Source organism: Macrobrachium nipponense, chromosome 2, assembly GCF_015104395.2.
Source record: "Macrobrachium nipponense isolate FS-2020 chromosome 2, ASM1510439v2, whole genome shotgun sequence".
Lineage (NCBI taxonomy): Eukaryota > Metazoa > Arthropoda > Malacostraca > Decapoda > Palaemonidae > Macrobrachium > Macrobrachium nipponense.
The window spans coordinates 159,210,059-159,235,058 of NC_087201.1; the positions used below are offsets into that span (position 1 = coordinate 159,210,059).

Genomic DNA, 25,000 nt, shown 5'->3' on the forward strand with positions numbered 1-25,000 from the left:
ATAAACAAAAATCGACGACGTCCAGAAAAAGAATGGAGTCATCAAAAAGCATGCGATGTATATTTTCTAAATAATGCTCCGGGCATAAATAACAAGAGATTTAAAATGTACAGTTTTCAATACAGCACACTGAAACGTTTTATATATATATATATATATATATATATATATATATATATATATATATATATATATATATATATCACATCACCGTGATTCATATACATGCATTGATTACAAATGTCCTTTAATCTCCAATTCGCTCTACCCCGGAATTAATATATTTTCATATATAACCGAAGGGAATATTTTAGTTGACAGTGACTTCGTCCCTCTTGTGGGTTCGAACCAACGCACAGAGGAAAAATCAGGACTTCAGGATTAGGCGTCACTGAAGTCCTGATTTCTCCACTGTGCGCTGGTTCGAACCCACGAGAGGACGAAATTATTATCAAATAAAAAAAACAAAAAAATTCCCCTTCGGTTAACATATATGAAAAGATATTAATTCCGGGGTAGAGCGAATTGGAGATCAAAGGACATTGTAGCCTAATGCATATAATATATATATATATATATATATATATATATATATATATATATATATATAAATATGTATATTTATACATATATAAAGCAACGCCATGAAATGCAGTCTCAAAAGGGTCTTACGAACAATGCCTGGACAATCCGCCGGATTACCCGAGGTCATGGAATAAACTGGGCAAAGCCGACAAAGTAATCCATGTTAATGATTTTACCGGCGAGGTGCATCCTTGAAACTATGTTAATTTACCTTGAGAGAGAGAGAGAGAGAGAGGAGAGAGAGAGAGAGAGAGAGAGAGAGACGGTGGACGACGACGACTGTTGCATCTGTTGTGTGTGTGTGTGTCTGTTTTCATTTCACTAGTCTGTCAACCGGCAAGTTCTCCACTTGCAAGCTATCTCTTTTTTTACCAATTTTTTTTCCCACGACCATTTCATCGCTTCGAATTACTGAAGAACACTTAAGGCTGCCCGCACACGGGACACTGAGTGGAAAGTGGTTGGCCCGTAAGTGGCCGGCTACTAAAATAAACAAATTGTTTGTAAGGTAGACCAGAGACGAGTCACTAAAAGTGTTTGACAATGTATAACGATACGAAGCGCCTACCAGACCTATTTTTTAGCCACACCATTCTACATGCTGTTATCATTAGCTGGTCAAACCTAATATGAATATAGTAAGAGCCGAGTCATTCAAACCCTTACGGCAAAATTCTGTATTTGAAAAGCCTGCATGAATGAATACTAATAAGATATTCGGGTTTTCGTACAACGAAACCGTGGAAATGCAGTAACTTTACGTGCCCGGGACTGACACATTTGGGTACGTACATGAGTTGTACACGTACTTGGACGTGTTTAATGTGTAGATATGTACATACATACACACACACACACACACACACACACATATATATATATATTATATATATATATATATATATATATATATATATATATATATATATGTACATGTGTGTGCATGTCTAAACATATCAAATACGTCTGAGAGAGAGAGAGAGAGAGGGGTAATTTTCCGTAGCAAATTAAAAACACAGTAATAATATAATTAATAATAACCTACAAACTGCAACGACGACAAAAGTTATAAAAAGTCATTGTGGCTATTAAACACACACACACACACACACACACACACAAAACCCCTTTCATCGTAATCGTCTCTGGGGAAAAAAAAATCACAAAAGTCAAAAGTATGGACATCATTTTCCCTATCTTGTCCTTCAGCTATTTCTTAATCACCCGAGTTGAAACTAAATTGCTCACCCACGAAAAGAAAAGAGGATATAAATTTGATTACCAGAAAATGGTAATTGTTCTTCTCTCTCTCTCTCTCTCTCTCTCTCTCTCTCTCTCTCTCGGAACGAAGTCTCATCCCTAAAATCATATCCCAAATTACGCCACAAAATAAAAGGGAGGTTAGATAACACTCCTCACCACCCACTGAATAAATGGCAGCCACGGGAAAAAATAGTCACCCACTTGAACAGATATAAACGGGGAGCAGTCTCCCTTTTACACCAATTGGACTTTAGCCCGACCCGTGAGGAGGGAGAGGGGGTGGCTAAAAAAAAAAAAAGATGGGGAAGGGGGGAGAGAGAGAGAGATTCCCTAACTCCCAGAGTAGCGACCGAAGCGGTGAAATCCATTCAAATCACGATAATTTGGGGATTAGGACAGAAAAACAACGAGTCGCAGAAGAGCACAAAACAATCATCTCTATCCGCGGGGAATTGACGTCTTTTTTTTTTTTTTTTTTTCCTCTCTATCTTTTTTTTTTTTTCTTTTCTTTTCTGCTCTGCGAGAGAAAGGTTTTCTTTCAGAGAGGCGTTCGACTCGCTGCCACAAAGGGATTCGTTGGAGGTGGGGAGAAGGGAAATTGCAAATCAAGAGTTAACCTCTCTGAAATCTGTTTCAGTTCAACACTGCATATTATCTCTCTCCCTTCTCTCTCTGTGTGTGTGTGTGTGTGTGTGTGTGTGTGTGTGTGTACACCTTCTGCCTGCCTGTCATTTTCATGCAGTATTTGCTTATGTATATGTACTAGTATGTATAAATATATATATATATATAATGTTATATATATTATATATATATATATATATATATATATGTATCGTATATAATATGTATATATATATATATATATAATGTTCCTCATACAACCGCCTTCCATTTACAGCTCTGGAACCAGGCCGTGGAGTAAATCTTTAAACAATTTACACATACGTAGTTTCAGATGAATGAGTTCGATTCGCGATTGCCCAGACTGATAATCATAATATAGCACAAACCAGATTTTATACAGCTGGATTAAAGTTATAATGTTTTCCAACCTCCTGGTTATTTAGTAGAATAAACAGCTTTTAGTGTCTGTCGACGCTTTTAAGGCACAGAAGAAGCTATTAACGCAGACTAAGTTATTAAAATACACTCCGAAGCAGCATTACGCAATGAATTACGAGCGACACAAACGTTAGAGATAATGACAATGGGAAAATATATCATTTCGCTTTATAACCTGCTCGTCCTACCCCAAAAGCTCGCGTAGCATTTAAGAACAGCAAATAAATAACAAAAGCACCAATAAAGACCACTCCGATAATACTGAATGATGCTTACACCAAATTCCATCAAGTCACGTTAAAATTTCCATATTGGACAAACTGGAAAATCATGGAAGGCAATGTTCCCCCGAACTTTGTATGAAAGCACGTTTCATCATTTTTCAATGCCATTTCCCTTCTGTTGCAGCAATCGCATTGAAATGCACGACAATATTTTACTGTGATATGTTCAAGCATCTATCACGGGATTTTGTATTTTCCCTACACGTAATATACATTAAATGGCAAGCAGGAGACACGTAACGGACTCGTATTGAAAAGCGGTGTCGTGCGGCAGATTCATAACATTCGTATCGTCTAAAACAATTTATTAAATGGGAGAATGTACTGAAATATATTGAAAAAGTCCCAACACTTAATACACAGACCGCAGAAACCACCACTCTCTCTCTCTCTCTCTCTCTCTCTCTCTCTCTCTCTCTCTCTCTCTCTCTCTGTGTGTGTGTGTGTGATTGAATTAGCTCTACTTAACTGCCGTGAAAGTATAATTTAGTAAGTGAAATGATGCCGTCATTCTACTGGTCATATGCATTTAACCTTTAATTACGAACGGAAGCATTTCTCTCTCTCTCTCTCTCTCTCTCTCTCTCTCTCTGTGATTGAATTAACTCAGCTTACTCCCGTAAAAATATAATTTAATAAGTGAAATGGGAGATTGTAATATGCCGTCTTTCTACTGGTACATTTCATTTAACCTTTACCAACGAATGGAAACATTATTTCTCTCTCTCTCTCTCTCTCTCTCTCTCTCTCTCTCTCTCTCTCTCTCTCTCTCCTTCAGTGAACGAGCATCAACAGACGTGAGGTTCTCCAAGATTTAGAGTGCCCTTGATTCCAAGACATTAAGGCAATAGAGTTCGATGATTTGGTGTAGTGACTGGCTGTCTTTCGTTTATTCCAGTTTTCAACAATTCTAAATGCCTTTAACCGTTAATTATCACACAAAACATATATCATCAAACCCTTATTCGATCAGTGAACGCACTGTCGTGTTTAATTTTTCAAACGTTAAAAATGGATTGGAGAAATAATCAGATGCTTCGTAATTTACTAAGCTGAACATTTTAAGGTAAACTAATTATCTACTACAATTAAGTATTTTGTAATCAAGCCGAAAGACACTTTAAATGAATCAGACAACTGCAATACTGAAGGACAGGTAATTTCAGTGCACATTAGAGGAAGAAATAGGTGTAGATTTAAAAATGACTAAAGCACGGTTTCACTTTTAGGTAATTTCAGTGCACATTAGAGGAAGAAATAGGAGTAGATTTAAAATTGACTAAAGCACGATTTCACTTTCAATCGTTTCAAGTTTCAATTCGAAAGTCTGGAATCGAGCGATAAATGATCCACTCGTTTTCAAATCAGCTACATTTATACCTGTTAAATGCGAAGCTTATACTTTAGGGATGACTGATATTGCTATTCGATGCAAATAATTCAATCTACAGAAATCTATTTCAACCACATCGCAAATATACGATATTTTATATATATATATATATATATATATATATAGAGAGAGAGAGAGAGAGAGAGAGAGAGAGAGAGAGAGAGAGAGAGAGAGAGAGAGAGAGAGAGAGAGAGATATAAATAAAAGGAAGATCAGTGTAAATAAAAAGTACATATATATATATATATATATATATATATATATATATATATATATATATATATATATATATATATATAAAGCAGCTCAGTCTAAACACAAATTCAAAGGACAATCTGTCTCGATCTGGAAATACAGAAGGTTCGTTCGAATACTGAGAGAGAGAGAGAGAGAGAGAGAGAGAGAGAGAGAGAGAAGGAGAAGAGAGAGAGCCAGAGAGAGAGAGAAGGCCCTCTCGAAATGAAGCCGCTGGAACTCATTAACTGGAGACATAAAGCTACTAATTACTCCTTTCGGGAACGGCTTAACAACAAAACTCACAGTCGCATATAACAAAGATTTCCAGGCAAGACTTATCGAGAAATGCTTTTTGGGCGATGAACCTTCCAACGGGACCCAGGGGAAGAGAGGAGAGAGAGAGAGAGAGAGAGAGAGAGAGAGAGAGAGAGAGAGAGAGAGAGAGAGAGAAACACTGCTTCCGTTCGTAAGTAAAGGTTAAATACATATGACCAGTAGAAAGAAGGCATCACTTCACTTACTAAATTATACTTCCACGGGAGTCAAGTTGAGTTCATTCAATCACGGAGAGAGAGAGAGAGAGAGAGAGAGAGAGAGAGAGAGAGAAAGGAAAAGTATTGTGTAGAAACACCACAGCTCATTCTGCAATCGTGAGCAATCCCAGATCAAAACTGGGGATGGATCAGAAAAAGAACCTTTTGATAAGACCGAATCTCATAGCAAGGTCAGTAGGTGGCCATTTGCTCGAGTGGGAGTTTGTGCGTTTCGTCAATTCAAGTTCATCACCATTAAATAATAATAATAATAATAATAATAATAATAATAAAAAAGGGGGGGGGTGCATCTATTTATGTCATCTCTGTGCAACCACCAACATCAACATAATTTTTATCGGCGTAAATTACACTATATGTATAATATTTAGCTTCATTTACCATACCAATAAATGTTTGAATTTTATCATAGGGCAAAAACGAAGTAATCTTTTGCATTAAACCAACACTGATTAACATTAAGGGCAAAGGCTCTTTGAAACAAAACATTTCTTTTTAGTACAATTCAAATTCAAACTATGCTGTCATTTGCCTTGCAACGATCATCTGGGCAATCACTAACATCTTTTGCGTCGAAATTATCATCTCGATACTCTTATAATACCATCATTTTTGACGGTGTGTGTGTATGTATATGTACATGTATGTATGTATGTATGTATATATATATATATATATATATATATATATATATATATATATATATATATCTCCACAGGTGAAATAAATAAGAAGCAGGGTGAAGGTCCTGACCGGTTTCGACTTTATTTCCAAGCCACTGACATACACCCTGCTTCTTATTTTTCACCTGTGGATATGTGTGATAAATGAATCACGTGCTAATGTGATTATAATCATCACACACACACACACACACATATATATATATATATATATATATAGATATAAAATATTGTGGCACTTGCGGGGGCGAGCACGGAAAATCCCTAATCCACAACAAAGAAAATAGGAAAAAAAAAAAAAAAAAAAAAAAAAAAAAAAAAAAAAAAAAAAAAACCTTCCCGCCAGGTTTCTAATTAACTTCCTAAAGAGCAGTTGAAGGCGTGGCGGCAGGATGGGGTTGGTTCCACGGGAGCCCCTTCCTGATCCTTCTTAATCTCGCCTAGATAAGTCTCGTGAAAAGTATCCGGGAGAGAAGATGGGCTATAATAGGGTTCCACCAACGGCATGAATACCAATCACCTCTACTACGTAAGGACAACAAACAGGCAAAACTCTTATTTGAAAGGACGCTTCTTGAAAGTGGCCGGGGGGAGAACTTGCCTGAGGGACCACTTAAACAGGGGGACCTTTCGACATCAGAATAAGATAAAACAAACAAGAGGTCTGTGAGCCGATGCTGTTTTATTTTTTATTATTTTTTTTTAACGTTGCATGGAACCAGTGGTTATTCAGCAACGGGACCAACGGCTTTACGTGACTTCCGAACCACGTCGAGAATGAACTTCTATCACCAGAAATACATATCTCTCACACCTCAATGGAATGCCCGTGAATCGATCTCGCGACCACCAAGGCGGCATGTCAAGACCATACCGATCACGCCACAGAGGCGTTTTTTTTTTTTTTTTTTTTTTTTTTTTTTTTTTTTTTTTTTGAGGGGGGGCATTAAACCTCTCGCTAAAACGACTAATTTACCTTTTCTGCTTATTTCACTTCGGAATCTATGCACTGGCGGACATAAGTAATCGATGACGTTAGCTAAAGAGTCCATCCTAAAGAGTTACAACTTGCAGACGACATGAGGCCAAGTGTCATAATGAGATGAATAACATTACTCATGGGAATAAACCACAGCCGTCAGTCATTAGTTTTAAAACCAAAAAAATATATATATATTTTTTTAGTGTGATTTGAAATATTAATTCACATTTAATTCCCGCCATATCTATTCGTATCTTGATTTACCCTTAGTTCTATTCTGCCTTCAATGTCAGAATGCACAAAAAAAGAAGCTAAAAATATATTTTATTTGATCACACAAATGTTTTTGCAAATAAAATATCTTACATACTTGGAAGAATAACGTTTGACCTATCTTTCAGTCTACTATTTTTCTAACTTAACAAATACTCGCGTTGTGTGTGTGTGTGTGTGTGTGTGTGTGTGTGTGTGTGAGAGAGAGAGAGAGAGAGAGAGAGAGAGAGAGAGAGAGAGAGAGAGAGAGAGAGAGAGAGAGAGTATATTGTTCAGAGTGAGAGAGAGAGAGAGAGAGAGAGAGAGAGAGAGAGAGACTAACAATACAGTAAACATCAACACTGCAGACGAGCTCTGAACACATTCTTTCCCTCAAGAAAACCTACAGTTTTGAATTTCAACAATTTACGTGAGGTTTACATTATAAAAATAATTGGACTGGAATTTCCCCCGCCCAAAACAAAGCAACACATTTCATCTGAAATCCTAACATCAGTAATTAAGGTAATGACAGACACAACTCCCCCCAAGAAATACTGGGAAACGGCGCGATGTAAAAATTGCCGCGATAAAATGATATACTACGAACTTTCCCTTTAGTAAAGTTTGCTGATAAGTCATTTCCAGACTTTTTTTTTTACATTTCCTACCGTTTCGCCCTCCCTTCCCCCTACCCCCCCCCCACTTCCCTTCCCCAGCATCCCGCCCCTGGGGCATTCCTCTTCGTAAACAGCATCACTATGCGACACGGGGAGATTTTAGATCCTTTCCGGGGCCCAGTTGTCGTCCCCTTTGATGCCCGTACTTCTCAATAGTTTGAGTAAAACACCCTTCCCCCCTTTTCCCCTCTCCACCTCTTAATCCCTCCCCTTCCCCTCTCCCAACCCTAAACCTCTACCTTCACCACCACCAAACCACCACCTTAGGAAAACCACTAAGGGTAAAAAGAAAGATACCTCATAAAACCGCGGACGGGGAAAAAAAAAAATTGAGCGACGATGAGGAGGAGGAGGAGGAGGAGGAGAAAAGGGCCTCTTACCATAAAAGAACTTAATGAGATGGATTCTGGCTTTGATGTCTAGAACAGAGGAATGAAGACACGGGGATAAAAGGAAGAAAAACTCCCATTAACAGATTTGTCCTCCGATAATCATTTTCAAGTCCCACGTCCCTCTTTTCTGCCCCTGCGGTTGAATATTTTTTTCTCTTCTTTTTAAATAAATAACCGAAGTCCATAAACCAAACCTCTGCTCTCTTCCAGTGCCTCTCTCTCTCTCTCTCTCTCTCTCTCTCTCTCTCTCTCTCTGGGGAGGAGGAAGAGAGACTGAGTCATGAAGAGCAATCACTTCCCCGACGATATTTCTCAGATAACGGCGTCCACCGCCGCAGAAACTTTCAAGAAATGAACCTCTCCACAAAATTTGTATCGTTATCGCATTTGAGAATTTCTCTCCCCCCGGGGTTCCCCTGAGAGACATTTCTCAAGACAGATATGTAACACGAAAAACGCTCCTTCTGGACACGAGTAATTGTATATATGAGCCATCTGTTTTCCTTTCAGGTCGATGGCGGAGATGAAGGGGCTATTCTGGATTTCTTCTCTGCAGAAAGGCTCACCGTGTCATCTTTCCCCAGGGAAAGATGACACGGTGAGAAGTCCTATGGAAAATGTTCAAAATGAAGACAATGAACAAAAAAAGGCATAATTCTTTCCAGTGCAGTGAAACTGTCAAAATGGAAGACTATGAACATCATCCATAAAGCTTTTGAATTCCAAGTGTAATTTTATACAATGTACCAAGATCTTACGTAAACAGATGTCATACAGCGCGCTTGCACGGCTATATTACCTAAGAATAAGACTTTCCAACTGATAACCTCCAAAGATAAACTTGGGAAGGAGAGATTCTCTAAATTGGTAGAGAAGGAAAACAAAACTGTGGATGATTATATTTACCAAACCCGTTTCCGGAAAGTAGAAAGAAGAGGCCCTTTTGTACAACTTAACTTTCACTTTTGAAAAAGTGACTAAAATTGGCTTTCTGCAAATCTTCCTTAACCTCGAATTTCAGGACCTCTTCCAATTCCTATCACATGAAAGGGCTGACTGACGGAACGGCAAACAACTCAACGCCCATTCCTACCTACCCCGAGTTGAGAATGTAAAAGGAAAAGGATGAAATGAGAAATATTACCTTGAAAAAAAAGCAATATGTGTCGGGTCAAACTGGAGAGAAAAAAAAACCCAAAGTTTTTAACATCACAGTGAATAACAAAACGTTGCAAATAACTAATTCAAAATCACAGGAAAAGGACTGACAAAATTAATGCAACCAAATTCATTTCAAGTTTCATTTCACCTTTAATGAAAGCAAATTGCACATTTCCCGAATCTTCTCCCTCAAGAGGGAAAAAATGCCATAAACTTTTCAAAAAAGTGACTTACACTTTTATATACAAGAAAAGAGACAAGGGAAAAAAAGGAGACACTCGCTTGGAAACGGGATAAATAATTTCAAGTAATAAAAAAAAGGGAATCCAAAGCAAGTCTACAAAGGAGAACAGTAAAAATGATATGAAAGAGAGGGCCGTCCATACGGGAGTTTTATTTCAAGTCTGCATATGGCAGACAAAAAAAAGTCTTCCCCATCGGCTCCATGAAAGAATCCGGTCTACCGAGGAATCAAATCAGCTAATGGATTACTACTACAGACGTAAAAGTCTTGAGATGAAACGAACTTAATATAAAAAGAGGCTTCAAAAACACCCAAAGATATGCACGTACGAGAGAGAGAGAGAGAGAGAGAGAGAGAGAGAGAGAGAGAGAGAGAGAGAGAGAGAGAGAGAGAAAGGAAAAGTCTCAACTGACAACAAGGCATCAATGAATATACTACAAAATATGTAATAATAATAAAAATAAAAGACCAAAAATATAGTATATAGGCTGGTTGCTTCGCTGGCAAGAGGTAGGACTCCGGACCAAGAAGGAAAGCTTTAGACCCGTTCCGTGACATCCCATGGTGACTTCTACGATATATGGACTAAATTGTGTCTCTGATATCAGATAATCGTGGGGGAGTGGCCATGAAGGCAAAAAGTATGGGGCTGGGCAAACTCATTCGGATACTACCATATACTTTTCCACATTAGCAGTAGTTGCCCCAGAGGGATCAATCCTTCCGGTTTGAATATGAAGGAAGCTTCTAGGGATGCTGATCCTGCGCCCTTTTCTGGACCTGGTGGACCAAGACTGGGCGAGAGTTAAAACAAAAGGGAAATTCTGAAGTTCCATATTTAGATGAGATGATGATGATAGGGAGATGCAGATAATTTGGGGATGCCATTAGCACCAACTTGGGAGGTTAGAGTGTCAGCTGAGTTCAGCTGCACACCACAGAGTCAGAATGACCCAGGTCTACTTGGGGAAAAAAAAAAAAAAAAAAAAAAAACGACGAACTCTTGAATGGTGGAATTAAGAGATTAAAATAATCATTCCCCACCTACTCCTTTCCTTTTGCTAAACAGAATGAACTTCATTATTTGCAGCGGGACAACCGCCAGCTACGGAGCGGAAGAAATATGATATGGACTGGGCTAACTGAAATAATAATAAAACTAACGAACGCAGACTATATTCATTGGTATGCCCTTGAATACATGCCAGCCGCAACTTCTTTGTAACCAGTCAAAAGACCAGAAACATAAGAAATTAAAGTAATTCCTTACGAAATATATTTCGTTTCATTATGGCGCATATAAAGGAAGAACAAGAAGAGCGGGTGATGTATGAATTATCACCATTATTAATCAGAAGACGAACCCTATTCACACGGAACCAGTCCACAGAAGAGGCCAATGACTTGTAATCAAAGCTTCCAAAGAAATATGGTGTTCACTGGAAAGAGGCATCAGGAGGTGATAGGAAACGCAAAAAGCAGATATCAGTTATTGGAAAAGAAAAATAAATTACTAAATAAATAGCTACAAACGTCAATAAATTACTAAAATATAAGGAACATTGTTTTAGAGCAGTAATGCATTCCATTGCATTGCATGAACAAAGGAAAGCGACAAAACGCCTCGTAAAAGTTATACCCCACACGAGGAAACGTTCGACGAAAAGACCTTTCGAACGACGCCCCACTCCGGAAGAGACAGTGGTGCTGCATCTACTACGTAACCGTGACCCGCCAGCAGAATCCCCTCTTGAACGCGGCTTAATCCCTTCGGCTCAACATGACGAAATGATGTTCGGTAACGCGGCTACGTAACAGTTGGTGACTCGTGACCTTTCCAATCGCCCCGCCATTCTGATTACATTCGATGCCGCAGGTTAAAGGAATTCCATCATAATATCCTTCAAAACGAAATAATGCAATTTATATATACGTCTGAGAGAGAGAGAGAGAGAGAGAGAGAGAGAGAGAGAGAGAGAGAGAGAGAGAGAGAGAGAGATTCCATTATTATATTTCCCTTAATCAAAACGTATTAATGCAATTTATAACACGTATTTAGAGAGAGAGAGAGAGAGAGAGAGAGAGAGAGAGAGAGAGAGAGATTACATAATATTTCCTTCAATCAAAACGTATTAATGCAATTTATATATACGTTTTTAGAGAGAGAGAGAGAGAGAGAGAGAGAGAGAGAGAGAGAGAGAGAGAGAGAGAGAGATTACATTATATTTCCTTCAATCAAAACGTTTTAATGCAATTTACATATACGTTTTTAGAGAGAGAGAGAGAGAGAGAGAGAGAGAGAGAGAGAGAGAGAGAGAGAGAGAGAGTGTGTGTGTATTTCAGAACAAACAAGAGGTACCTGGCAACCGCTCTCAACCAGAACTTGCCAAAAAAAAAAAAATAAATAAATAAATAAAAAACACAAAAAGCAAACAAGTCGAAAAAGCGCTCTGGTATTGGACTTGAATCTTCCCGGAAAAGAGGCTCGGTAAATATACTTACAAAGTTGAAATAAAAAATAAATAAATAAATAAAAAGTGTCCCTATATCATTTATATAGTACGGTGCGAAACTGACGTCTACAAATATGGAAGAAGCTTGATTTTATTCATATAAAGAGCTCGTCAAAGAATGTGGAAGAAGCAACAAATAATATATGCAACCAAGTCTCTCTCTCTCTCTCTCTCTCTCTCTCTCTCTCTCTCTCTCTCTCATTTTATATAATATACATTTATATATATGTGTGTGTGAATAAAGTGTTTCCATTCTGTTAATACGCTTTATTCAGTAATGGAAATACCACAAACCTCTACATTATAGGAAAAGCAACCTGTATTTTTAAATGAAAAAAGTCGTATATATAATCATCTCTTTTTGGTGAACACTTTTGAACAGCAAGGTACATAAATGTTTTGCTTTTTTTTTCACTGACGACCCTTTGACCTTTCATTTTTGTTGCTCGGCCTTTTGAACATATTTTGATGAAAGTGCCACTGTTCGGCTTCAGAATCAAAACAAATTCATTGTCTAAGTTTTCAAACCAATCTGAAATAGACCAGTGAGAGAAAGTTATCTCTAAAACAAGAGCGGGTATAAAAAATGTTATAAGATTTTGCTGTGCAAAAGCAGGCATAAATAAGATAGTTTTACTGAGCAAAAGCTGGTATAAATATTATAGTTTTACTGAGCAAAAGCTGGAATAATAAAGTTTTACTGAGCAAATGCAGGTATAAATATAGTTTTACTGAGCAAAAGCTGGAATAATATAGTTTTACTGAGCAAATGCAGGTATAAATATAGTTTTACTGAGCAAAAGCTGGAATAATATAGTTTTCTGGGCAAATGCAGGTAAAATAAATAGTTTATTGAGCAAAAGCTTGGAATAATTAGTTTTTACGGCCAAAAGCTGGTTTAAAATTTAAAGTTTAATGAGCAAAAAGCTGGTATAAATAAAATTTTTTAAACTGAGCAAAAGGGTATAAAATATTGTTTTTACTACCAAAAAAAAACGGTTATAAATATTTTTACCTTCTGCTGAGCAAATGCTGATATAAATATTATAGTTTTACTGAACAAGCTGGTATAAATATTATAGTTTTACTGAGCAAAAGTGGTAAAATAAAAAAATTATTAGTTTTACTGAGCAAAAGCTGGAATAATAAAGTTTTACTGAGCAAATGCAGGTATAAATATAGTTTTACTGAGCAAAAGCTGGAATAATATAGTTTTACTGAGCAAATGCAGGTATAAATATAGTTTTACTGAGCAAAAGCTGGAATAATATAGTTTTACTGAGCAAAAGCTGGTATAAATATTAAAGTTTAATGAGCAAAAGCTGGTATAAATATTAAAGTTTTACTGAGCAAAAGCTGGTATAAATATTGTTTTCTACCCCCCACAAAAAAAGCTGGTATAAATTATTATTTCGCTGAGCAAATGCTGAATATAAAATATTAAGTTTACTGAACAAGCTGGTATAAATATTATAGTTTTACTGAGCAAAAGCTGGTATAAATATTATAGTTTTACTGAGCAGAAGATGGTATAAATATTATAGTTTTATTGAGCAAAAACTGGTATAAATATTATACTTTTACTGAGCAAAAACTGGTGTAAATATTATAGTTTTACTGAGCAAAAATTGGTATAAATATTATAGTTTTACTGAGCAGAAGATGGTATTAGTAGTAGTTTTACTGAGCAAAAGCTGGTATAAAAATTATACTTTTACTGAGCAAAAGCTGGTATAAATATTATAGTTTTACTACGCAAATGCTGCTGATTATTACATCGTTTTATCGAGCAAAAGCTGGTATAAATATTATATCATTTTACTGAGCAAAAGCTGGTATAAATATTATAATTTTACTGAGCAAAAGCTGGTATAAATATTATATCGTTTAACGGAACAAAAGCTGGGATAAACATTATAGTTTTACTGAGCAAAAGCTGGTATAAATAAAACAGTTTTACTGAGCAAAAAGCTGTTATAAATTTTAAAGTTTTACTGAGCAAAATCTGGCATAAATATTATAGTTTTGCTGAGCAGAAGCTGGTATAAATATAGCTTTACTGAGCAAAAACTGGTATAAATATTATAGTTTTACTGAGCAAAAACTGGTATAAATATTACAGTTTTACTGAGCAAAAACTGGTATAAATATTATAATTTTACTGAGCAAAAACTGGTATCAATATTAAAGTTTTACTAAGCAAAAGCTGGTATAAATATTAGTTTTACTGAGAAGAAGCTGGTATAAATATTATAAGGTTTTACAGTGCAAGAGCTGGCATAAAAATTACAACGTTTTACCGTGCAAAAGCTGGTATAAATATTATAATTTTACTGAGCTAAAGCTGGTATAAATATTATATCGTTTTACTGAGCAAAACCTGGAATAAATATTATAGTTTTACTGAGCAAAAGCTGGGATGAATATTATAAGGTTTTGCCGTACAATAGCTGGCATAAATATTACAACGTTTTGCCGTGCAAAAGCTGGCATAAGTATCAATAACTATATATATGATTAAGAAACAATGTACTGCAGGTATGCAGAGTAAAATGAACGTGTATTGCCCTTTTATCATTTTTATTATTGGCGGGAGGAGAAATTTATCCACAGCAAGGTACAGACATTATCACGTCAGTCGACTTAAAAACATCACGCCCAGCAATAAAGCGCAATTATTCATCGTTAAAATAACACCAAAACTATCTTTGCACAAACCAATCAAGGAAAATCTCGCTAAACGCAAACCTCTGGAATTTACTTAATTCCCGGGATGAGTGATTCAGATATGAAGAAAAATGCGTGGGCAAAAGTTATCGTCCACAATTCGCTCTTTTGGATGTATATACTTTTTCTAATGCAAAGATGTTTTCATTCTTCACATCAACTGCTTAGGGGAAATATTGAATATCAGTGGTTTCTTATATACGAATCTCAACAGTTATTTTGTAGCATTATTTCAATGATGGTGGAAATAGTGTATGCAAGAATGTGTCTATGTACGTATGTATATATATATATATATATATATATATATATATATATATATATATATATATATATATATATATATATATCACACAGACACACACTGTATAAACACCACACGAATGCCCACAGATTTCAATACCGCCAGACAATCTAGATACTACCCACAAAAACGAAAAAACAAAAAAATAAAAAAAAATTCAAAACGGAGCTACGCAACAGCGGGTGGGTTGGTCATCAGCGAAATTCCATCTCGGGGACTGTCGGGGAATTCCCCTCCTATACATCCCGGCTGCTGTTGTCGCTGGCAGTTGCAGTTTACCACAATTTACCTCCCCATTACGAACTCCTTTGCGCTTGGAACCTTCCTACCTCATCAGATCAGGGAACCCCACCCGTCCGCCCCGAGGAATAATGGTGTGCGGAATAACACAGCACCCAACTCCCCTCCCCCAACCACTCCTAGAATAATAGTGTGTGCAAAATTCCCCGAAGGGATGATATTAAATAGTAAACAATATTAATTTGTTCCCTCTTTTTTTGCCGAATGGGAGAGTACGAACTTGAAATGAATTCAAAACGTGTTATGCGCATGTATGATTGTACGTGTATATATGCATATATGCATACATTGAATGGTTTGAATGGTAAGCATAATCGTAAATAAGATTAAATTTTTCATTACCGGTTATCGGAGTGAGAAACTGAAATGAATTTAAAGCGTGTTATGGGTATGTGCAGGCACATAATTATTTAATACAAGTTCCCAAACCGACTCGGCTGACAAGGATAAGGTTTGCCAGCGCGTAAATGCATTTGAGCGAAACAATTAACGAATGTGGCGACTGCGTATTGTTCTTCAGTACCGATTTTTCGGATATTATCCGTAGATCGAAGATTGTAATACTCTAAAATATTGAGCCCTATTTGTAGAATGTACACGACCCTCTCTCTCTCTCTCTCTCTCTCTCTCTCTCTCTCTCTCTCTCTCTCTCTCTCTCTCTCTCTCCATGCACCCACACACACATATATATATATAGTATGTATATATATATATATATATATATATATATATATATTATATATATATGTGTGTGTGTGTGTGTGTGTGTGTGTGTGTGCGTGTGTGTGTGTGTGTGTGTATGTTTAAAAAATTTCGGTATTCGCTTTATACTATATATATATATATATAATTCTATTATATATAAGTATATATAAATATATATATTAATATATTATATAATATATTTATATATCTATATATATATATATAGTATATATATAGAAACAAGTTGTGGAAACGGCAACGAGATAATCAAATACAGCTGAACTGGATGTAATTGGGAATGCAGATAGGAAATAATTAGACCCTTATTCTTTCATTAGAAGATGAACTGAGAATACAAAAAAAAAAAAAAAAAAAAAAAAAAAAAAAAAAAAAAAGGGTGGGGGGTGGGGGGGACTACGAAGACCCACTCTTTCTCTGGTTGAAAACTTTTTTAAAAGGTATAGCCGACTTCTTGAAAGACCAATTCGGCATTCCTAATTCATCACTGTCTTTTATATTCTTACCTACTTCATCGGCAAATGCGTTGAGGACAGGCGCCCTCAAACAACAAGATTTTGAAACAGCACATTCACTTTATCGTAAAAGCTCCACCTACTCGTTCCAGGTGTCAAGAGCCCTTTTAATGTAAGCTCTTTTAATGCAGTTCTTTTATGCACCGCTTTTATATATATATAATATATATATATATATATATATATACACACACACATATATATATATATATATATATATATATATATATATATAATATATATATATAGAATAAAAGGAGCCCATAAAAACGCCAAAATATATAGAGAAAATACTATATATTTCAAGAGACAGCTGTCTCCCTCTTCAGGTAGAAGAAGAGGGTGACAGCAGTCTCTGAAATATATAGTATTTTCTCTATATATATATTTTGGTGTTTTATGGGCTCCCTTTATTAGATGGAATTCTGTTGTAACAGAATATATATATATATATATATATATATATATATATATATATATATATATATATATATATATAAACCATTTCAATATACCCAACCATATGGCATTTTTGTTTTATATATAAAAAAAAAAAAAAAAAAAAAACGATAAATTCAAGCAGTCAGATCATTTCACTTATGGTCAGAGAAAACAACTAATTATCAAACACTCTCAACAGGTAATGTTAATTTATAAACATGAGTCAAATCCAACTCGATTCATCCAGGTCAACACTTATTGTACTATTTGACGAGAAAAGACGAATCAACTCGAGAAAATCTATGACACCTGTAAAACCAAATCAATTCGTAGTTCAATACTTTGTAGAAAGTCGCATCATTCGTATGTCAAATCCATTAGAAAAGTCAGCATCATTCAGTAAAATAAATCTATAAAAGTCAACATCATTTAGAAAAATAAATAATTAAAGTCAACATCATTTAGAAAAATAAATTTGTAAAAGTCAACATCATTTAGAGAAATAAATTTGTAAAAGTCAGCATCATTTAAAGAAATAAATTTGTAAAAAGTCAGCATCATTTAGAGAAATAAATTTGTAAAAGTCAGCATCATTTACAAAAATAAGTCTGTAAGAGTCCGCATCACTTAGAAAAAGAAAATAATAAAAGTCAACATCATTTAGAAAATTATGTAAAGCAGCAACTTCATTCTACTTCTGGAGTTAATTATCTCTAAAGTTCCCTATCCCACTCTAACTCCATAAAAAAGTTCAGGCAGATCTGAATCATCCTCTGTACATTAAGATAACGCTGTCTAATCTCAGAGAAAAATTGAGTTTTTGCCAGGAATACTTAAAGTTTTCCTCCACGAAAGCAATCGAAAACAATAACAAGAGGATATTGATGAAAAAAAAAAGTTGAATCAGTTGTAAATAGAAGAAGATAATCCATGAACAGACAATCATCACCTACCTTGAACCGCCATTTCCTTTCAATATTTGCAACGTGCGGAATTTCTAGCAGTGATCTGAAACTGTACTTTTGAGTGGGGGGCAAGGTGCTATACTCGACTAAAAAGACGTGGTGTGGGGTTAGGGGGGTGGGGTGGTCAGGGACATAAGTCGAGAGAAAAAGTGACAGACTTGTACAAGAGTAATTAAGAATAATAATAATAATATTAACAATAATCATCATCATATCATAATTACAATATCAAATATATATCTATAAAGAGTGCAAGTGACGGTGATCACAGTACAACAACAAGTGACAATAATAATAAATATAATGATAATAATAATAATAATAATAATAATAATAATAATAGGAATGATCTTGAGCAACCTGTCTACGCTAATAGACAGACAGTCCATGGAATACAGAACTATAAATAGAAAGAGATCGACAAAAACATGACATGGCAACGTTTTATTTCTCACGGAACATTCCATCCAAGAGAAAGAAACGGGTGTTATACAAGAGTGCTATTGGGAATTCAAAAAGGTAATAATAATAATAAAATAGAACGATAATAATAATAAATGAAGAGGATAACAGGGGAGGGTAAAAAATGAATATAAAATCAGAACACAACACCAATACTGAAAACTTGAGAGGGTAACGTACGACACAGATCACCGTTATAAACATTCCACTTTGATGACCGCAAGGATTTCCAAGTCCTGATGGAATGATATCGACAATAATTAAACAGTTCCTTATCGGATCTGACATTCGGGTATTTTTTAATCGTCGCATCCAATCCACTCTCCAGTAGAATGTACGGACGAGTTCTTCATTAATCCAATTTGCTTTCACAACCATTTCAAAATTCTATTACGAATGTTTTTTTTTTAAAGTCATGCATGTGATGAACCAATCCTGAAGGTAATTTTATAAATAACTTCATCGTCTGTTGCAGCTACAGATAAAGGGAATGACAAATGAACACTTGCGGTCATCAAAATTCCAAGAATGCACACCAAGAAATGTACAGTAAATCAATTGGCTTCTTTTCTTTTTTCATTTGCTAGGTACTCGTCAATGGGGGGAGGGGGGGGGCTGTGGGTTTGTGGGAGAGGTCCATGTGCCAAGACAGAACGTAAACTATAAAAGGGATGGGGGGGGGGGGGAGATAGGTTATTCAGGGGTTGAAAATAACAAAAGGATGGGCGGATATTCTTTTTGAGAGGGGGAGATAGGGGTAGGGGTAGGGGTAGGGGTAGGGATAGGGGTAGGGGTAGGGGTATGGGTAGGGGTGGGTGTAAGGGAAGGGATGTGGGGGTGGAAGGAAGAAGTGACAGGATGAAGGAAATAGCAAAAGGCAGTGCATAAATGATCTGGGATTCCCTTTATAGAGGAAAGACGAGGATGGAATGGAATTCTGAAGCCCCGGGGGAGGGATGGAAAAAGGGGGGGGGGGGAGGGATGGAAAAAGAGGGGGGGTTGTTGCGGGGGGGAAGAGGGTGAGGGGGAACTCAAGAGGTCATTCATAAAAAAAAAAGAGAGAGTAATAGATATTAATGTAAGGGAGCAAATAAATAAAATAGATCGAACATCTATATAATATATATGAATGGGAGTCACTAATCAATATCAGAGACAAAAGACATCAGGTGAAATGGATAAAAAAAGAAGACGATTGGTGACCGCAGCTGACGATAGCTCCTGCTGCCCTCTTGGCCTCTTTTTTTTCTTTCTTTTCTCTTTCTTTCTTTACATAGTGAGATATATATGGATATAACAAGTTTACAGACACTTATTCAAGCTAAGTGAAAATCGGAAATGAAACAAAAAGGAAAACCGAACGAAATGGAAAAGGAAGACATAAAAGAGAGAGAGAGAGAAAGAGGGGGGTGGGCAAACGTAGAAACAGGTAACATATCAGAACAGTGAACAGAAACAAAGAATGAGAAACTCATTAACAAACACTTGGGCAATAATCAAAAGCAAACTGATAAAACAAGAAGACGAAATAGAAAGTAGAAAGAGACAGGAGTGAAGATGAAGAACCCCTTCGACCATAGTAAGATATTTAAGGGAGCAAGAGGCCTGATGTGGACCTCTGAACAGAGACGAATGGTGACAGATTGACTACAGAAGAAGTAGTGATAGCAGTGGGAGTGATTAAAAAGTATATTCTAAGGTGTATGGAAAGTTCCTTTATGCACATCGGTCGAAGAGAGAGAGAGAGAGAGAGAGAGAGAGAGAGAGAGAGAGAGAGAGAGAAGGATACTGACTGACAAAAGAAAAAAACGATAGATAAATGCATCACAATAACTTAATAAAAAAAAAAAGGCAAGTGATGAATGAAGTCACAAAAAGAGAAATAAAGCAAAATATGTTCAGCAAACGAAAGCGTTCGTATAGGGTCTTACTATACACTAAAGTTAATCTTCAAAACCTGAGGCTCAAAGACATTTTCTAAAAATAACAAAATGTTAATCAGCAAAAATGCCAGAACTTGATCAAGGGAAAAAGTGAAAAGGAGTAAGTATCTTAGCCTCAGAGCACTGAAACAGAGGAAACCATGTGAAAACTCAACCCACTAAAGTCAATGCAATCGCTACCATTTAACTTCAATTCAGTCAAACTGTCATTATCAGCTGCGTTCGTTTCATGAGTAAGGCGAATTTCTACATATATTTATGTTAAAACTGTATTTTGTGTATTTTTAAGGCTCGTGTTTAAACGGGACAAAAACACCCACTGGGTTTATTCAAAAGATATGATTAAGACTTATTAAAGACAATAAGTTACTTCGTAACAACAGACAGTATGTGCAAATATATTACGAATAAATTATAGAATACAAAGCAACAAAATAAAATTTATAATGTTTCAAGTTGATACAAACACACCTCTTTCACAACAGTACAGTCATCAAAAATCTCCTGACTCTTTTTAGCAAAGCTAAATGTTTTTCATCTGCAGGCATCTGGCAACTGTACGTCGCCAAAGGGGCGGGGCAAATGTCTCAACTTGAAATAAAATGTCACAATTAGCCATCGAAACTTAACAATTGTGGACTGGGTGAAGGCACATCCCATTATGTAAGAGGACATACAACAACAATAGCGAGAAAATATGGGGCACAAGAGTCACTTTGTTATAAAAACCTTTACTTGGAACGAGTGGAGATGATGTACTTACAAAAAAGAAGAAAAATAAGCAAAAATATCCGCTGACATGGGCTTAGTGACACGATTAATCTTCTTAATAATGAGAATAACAATCATATTTAATAAAAGGGAGGAATTGGTCGTGGAGAGGGAACACCATAGTTAAATCATTTCCATTAATTAAGTGATAATTTAGCACGAAAGGGTGCAGCACTACACACACAAAAGGGACTTTGAGTGTGATTCGTTTTAAAGGCCCGTTAGTGATAAGGACTCAGAAAATAAACAACTACTATTTATTACAGCATCAGCATTAGTAGCAGTAGCCATAGTTATGGTGAGAGTTGTGATCATAGCAGAAACGTTATGTCATTTAATGAAGAAAGCCTTAAACATTGAAATCGAACACATATTGCCATAGTAACCATGGTCATCATATTTAAAGACACAAAGACAATGAATAGTATTGCAATAAAGGACCTCTCGCATATAACACGGAAGGTTTCTGACAAAAATGAATCAAATATAAATGCATAGATAATACACATGACAATTAGCATGATAGGAAGACCCACACTGATAATAATAATGAATAAAAACTGGAGTAAGGAAGGTACTCGTCAGTGGAAATAAAGTCAGTGAAATACTTCTTTGACACGATACAAAGCCTGCTGAACAGTTATTCTATATACTGTTAGTTGTATTAATACTGGTCTTTAGTTCTTACGATAGCCTGCTGACTAAAGGGCCTCATACTCTTTGTGTATGCTGCATATATTTAAGGAAAAATAGAGTATGCTGGGTCTACAGGTGAGTGTGTATAGCTTTTTGCATGTCAATATTAGGATGACAGTTGTAAAACGAAACACACACACACACGCACAACATTTAAAAAAGTGATAATAATAATAATAATGATAATAATAATAATAATGAATAGAATAATAATTGATGCCATTAACACAACATACAGTACGAGCACATTCACTTTAGTGGATCTGCGTATGTTTGTGTATGTTTGTGAGTGTCGGGTTGCTGTGTCAGTACGCCATGCCTATGACATGCTGTTTGTTCCAGTATGTGGCCGTTGTTCCTGACGCTTCGTTGTTGTGGTGAGAGTAGATAAATTGGTTCTGTATTGTATTGTAAAGTGAATAAAAAAAAATGTACAGAAAACAAACTTCGAGGCCGGACAATTAAAAAGAATGAACTTTCCAGAAGTATGCACATAAGAAAAATGTAAATAAAACAATAGAGGAGCATCTGAACTTTCTTCCATATTCGACTGCTATATATAGACGTCTTCTCTTGAACATTTACTTTTGTTTCCATGACATGAAAAAGTGAAAAATGTGAAAAATTGCAGAACAGGCTTCTGATATTGTTTACAAGAATTTAGCCGGGTTTACATTCATTTGATAGGCACTCTATATCAACGAAAGCAATCATTAAGCAATAGGCACTATGTTTATGCTAGAATCTTTTATCTTTCACTTTATAACCCAACAAGTATATAAATATAAAATAAGAAAAATGAGAATGAGAGGAAAGTACTGCAAAAAGTGCCTTTGAATTCTCTTGTTAAACAGAACCTCCAATCAGATGGGAAAAATTGCAAGAGACGTCTTAATCATTCTTCGATCAGAGAACAGCAGACTTGAAATGCAAGAGATTGCACATAAAACCATTTGGATGCTGCTTGTGACAGAACAAAACAGAACATCTTCAAGTTTGCCAAAAATACACAACTTCGTAGAAAAAGGCCGCGATTTTTTAAGTGTCCACGGAAACAAACACAACTTATAGGATTCTCCTGTCAAATTATCACAAGTACGAAATCACTAATACGTGATTCACGAACATTTAAGAGATTGAAAAATCAAAATAGAACAAAAAATACACGTGAAAAAGAAGAAATAATACTGTTTGAATAAAGCATATGTAATAATGATACAAAAATGTGATGATAAAGAAATATGAAACAAAGGTAAACTTTATATTTAGCACTGGAAATGTGGGTGTTAAGTGTCAAGAGAAATATTTAGGTGTGCAAAAGTTCCGAGCTTGTAGGAGAAACATTTCTACGACCAAAGATGTGAACATAATTTTCATGAAACCAAGCCAAATGAATTTGAATCCTTCCTACAGGCTATGAACTTTGTGAGAATACATGTGCTCAGTGTTGCATGTGTGACGTGTACTACACAGTACGACAGAGAGTGTGGTCATTGTGTCTGCGTGGTGTTGTGGCAGGTAGGTGTTGTGAGTGAGGGCAGCAGGTAGCGGCGGCAGGTGCGGTGCTATGAGGGGGTGTGAACTACTGTACATCTCGCTGGTGGGGCGGTGAACTGTCGCAACACTGGCACGCGTCCCCCGCCGCTACCTGTGAACGCGCCTGTCGACCTCTTCAGGCGCGCCCGCTTCTCCGCCACCAGGGCCATCAGGGCGGGGGAAAGGCGGCCTGCCTCGCCGCCCTCCTCACCCACCACCGCCCTTTTTCCTTCCTCCTCACGCTCACCCTCCGTGCCCAAAACCGCCATGGCCGCCCGTCCTGCCTCCAGGCTCTTGCTGCGTGAAGTGTGCGTCGGAGAGGACAGTGCTAACTGCCTTTTGAGGGTGTTGAGCAACTCTTGAGAGGTCATGAGCGACGAAGACTTCACCGGTTTGCCGTGGTGGGAGCCGCCCTGCGGCTTGCTCAAGGGGGGAGGGCGATATCTGACGGTGCTGTCCCCTCTCACGGATCCCTCCCGGTGCACTGACCCTTCCCGCACGAAGGCCTCTCGCATAGAGCCTTCCCGAACTACTCCGTTGCGTACGGAACCATTTCGCAAGATGCCTTCCCTTATGGCACCGTTCTGGATGATGGTCTCTCGAACAGAATCGCTTCTTACCATGCCATCCCGCACTTCCTGAAGGGATGCGTACTCGCCGTCCATTCGTTGAGGTGATCCGTACTGACTGTCATAACCACCTTGCTGCATCATACTCTTCTGGTGCTGCAGTTGCCTCTGTTGCTTCAGTCGAATAGCCTGCTGTTGCAATTGCTGTTGGAACTGTTGATGCTGAAGCTGTTGTTGTAGCTGTTGTTGTTGCAACTGTTTAAGGTGTGTAAATGCAGCAGGTGGATAGAATCTTTCCCGCCAGTGAGGGTCTCGAGGAGGGCGCACTTGGTCGGCTCGATATTGACGCAAATCTACGTACTCTTGCTGCTGTTGTTGTTGACGTTCCATGGCTTCGTAATTTCGCAATTCTACATAATCAGTGAGATGCGGGGTATGGCTGGCCGAAGGAGGAGCTCCATAGCCACCTATACTAGCCTGACTGCGCATAGGAGGGTGATGTATGTGTCGGCTGTCATGTATGGATGCGTGTGTCGTGACTGAAGGATGAGACTGGGGCGGTAGGGCAGCTAGCGGGGATCTGGCAGGGGAGTGAGAGTAGGAGGGCGGGCTGGGGCGAGTAGGGGAGGGGGGCGCCAGACGTACTGAAGAACGCCGCCCTCTCTTTTCAGAGACTGTGTAGGTTCGTGGGAGAGGGCCAGGCAGAGGTTCAGCTTCATGGCTCTGCTGCCATGAACGGCTCTTACCCATGGCGGCAGTT

General features: G+C 37.1%; 1 protein-coding gene across 9 annotated transcripts in view; it reads right to left on the reverse strand.

Annotated features, from left to right (window-relative positions):
- LOC135221077 (disks large homolog 5-like) overlaps positions 1–25,000 on the reverse strand; it is a 625,627-nt gene that overhangs the window by 265,848 nt on the left and 334,779 nt on the right. For 5 of the 9 annotated variants that reach the window (XR_010315871.1, XM_064258853.1, XM_064258854.1 and 2 more), the window contains exon 2: positions 23,727–25,000. This exon is cut by the window's right edge and continues 1,717 nt beyond it. The exons of 1 other annotated variant lie outside the window; for it this stretch is intronic. Coding sequence is in view for 7 of the 8 variants with exons in the window: in XM_064258853.1 (XP_064114923.1) it covers positions 23,727–25,000 (1,274 nt within the window). In the remaining variant the exon portion in view is untranslated. The remainder of the gene's footprint in view (positions 1–23,726) is intronic. 3 more of the 9 variants (XM_064258857.1, XM_064258856.1, XM_064258855.1) reach the window with 3 other exon arrangements.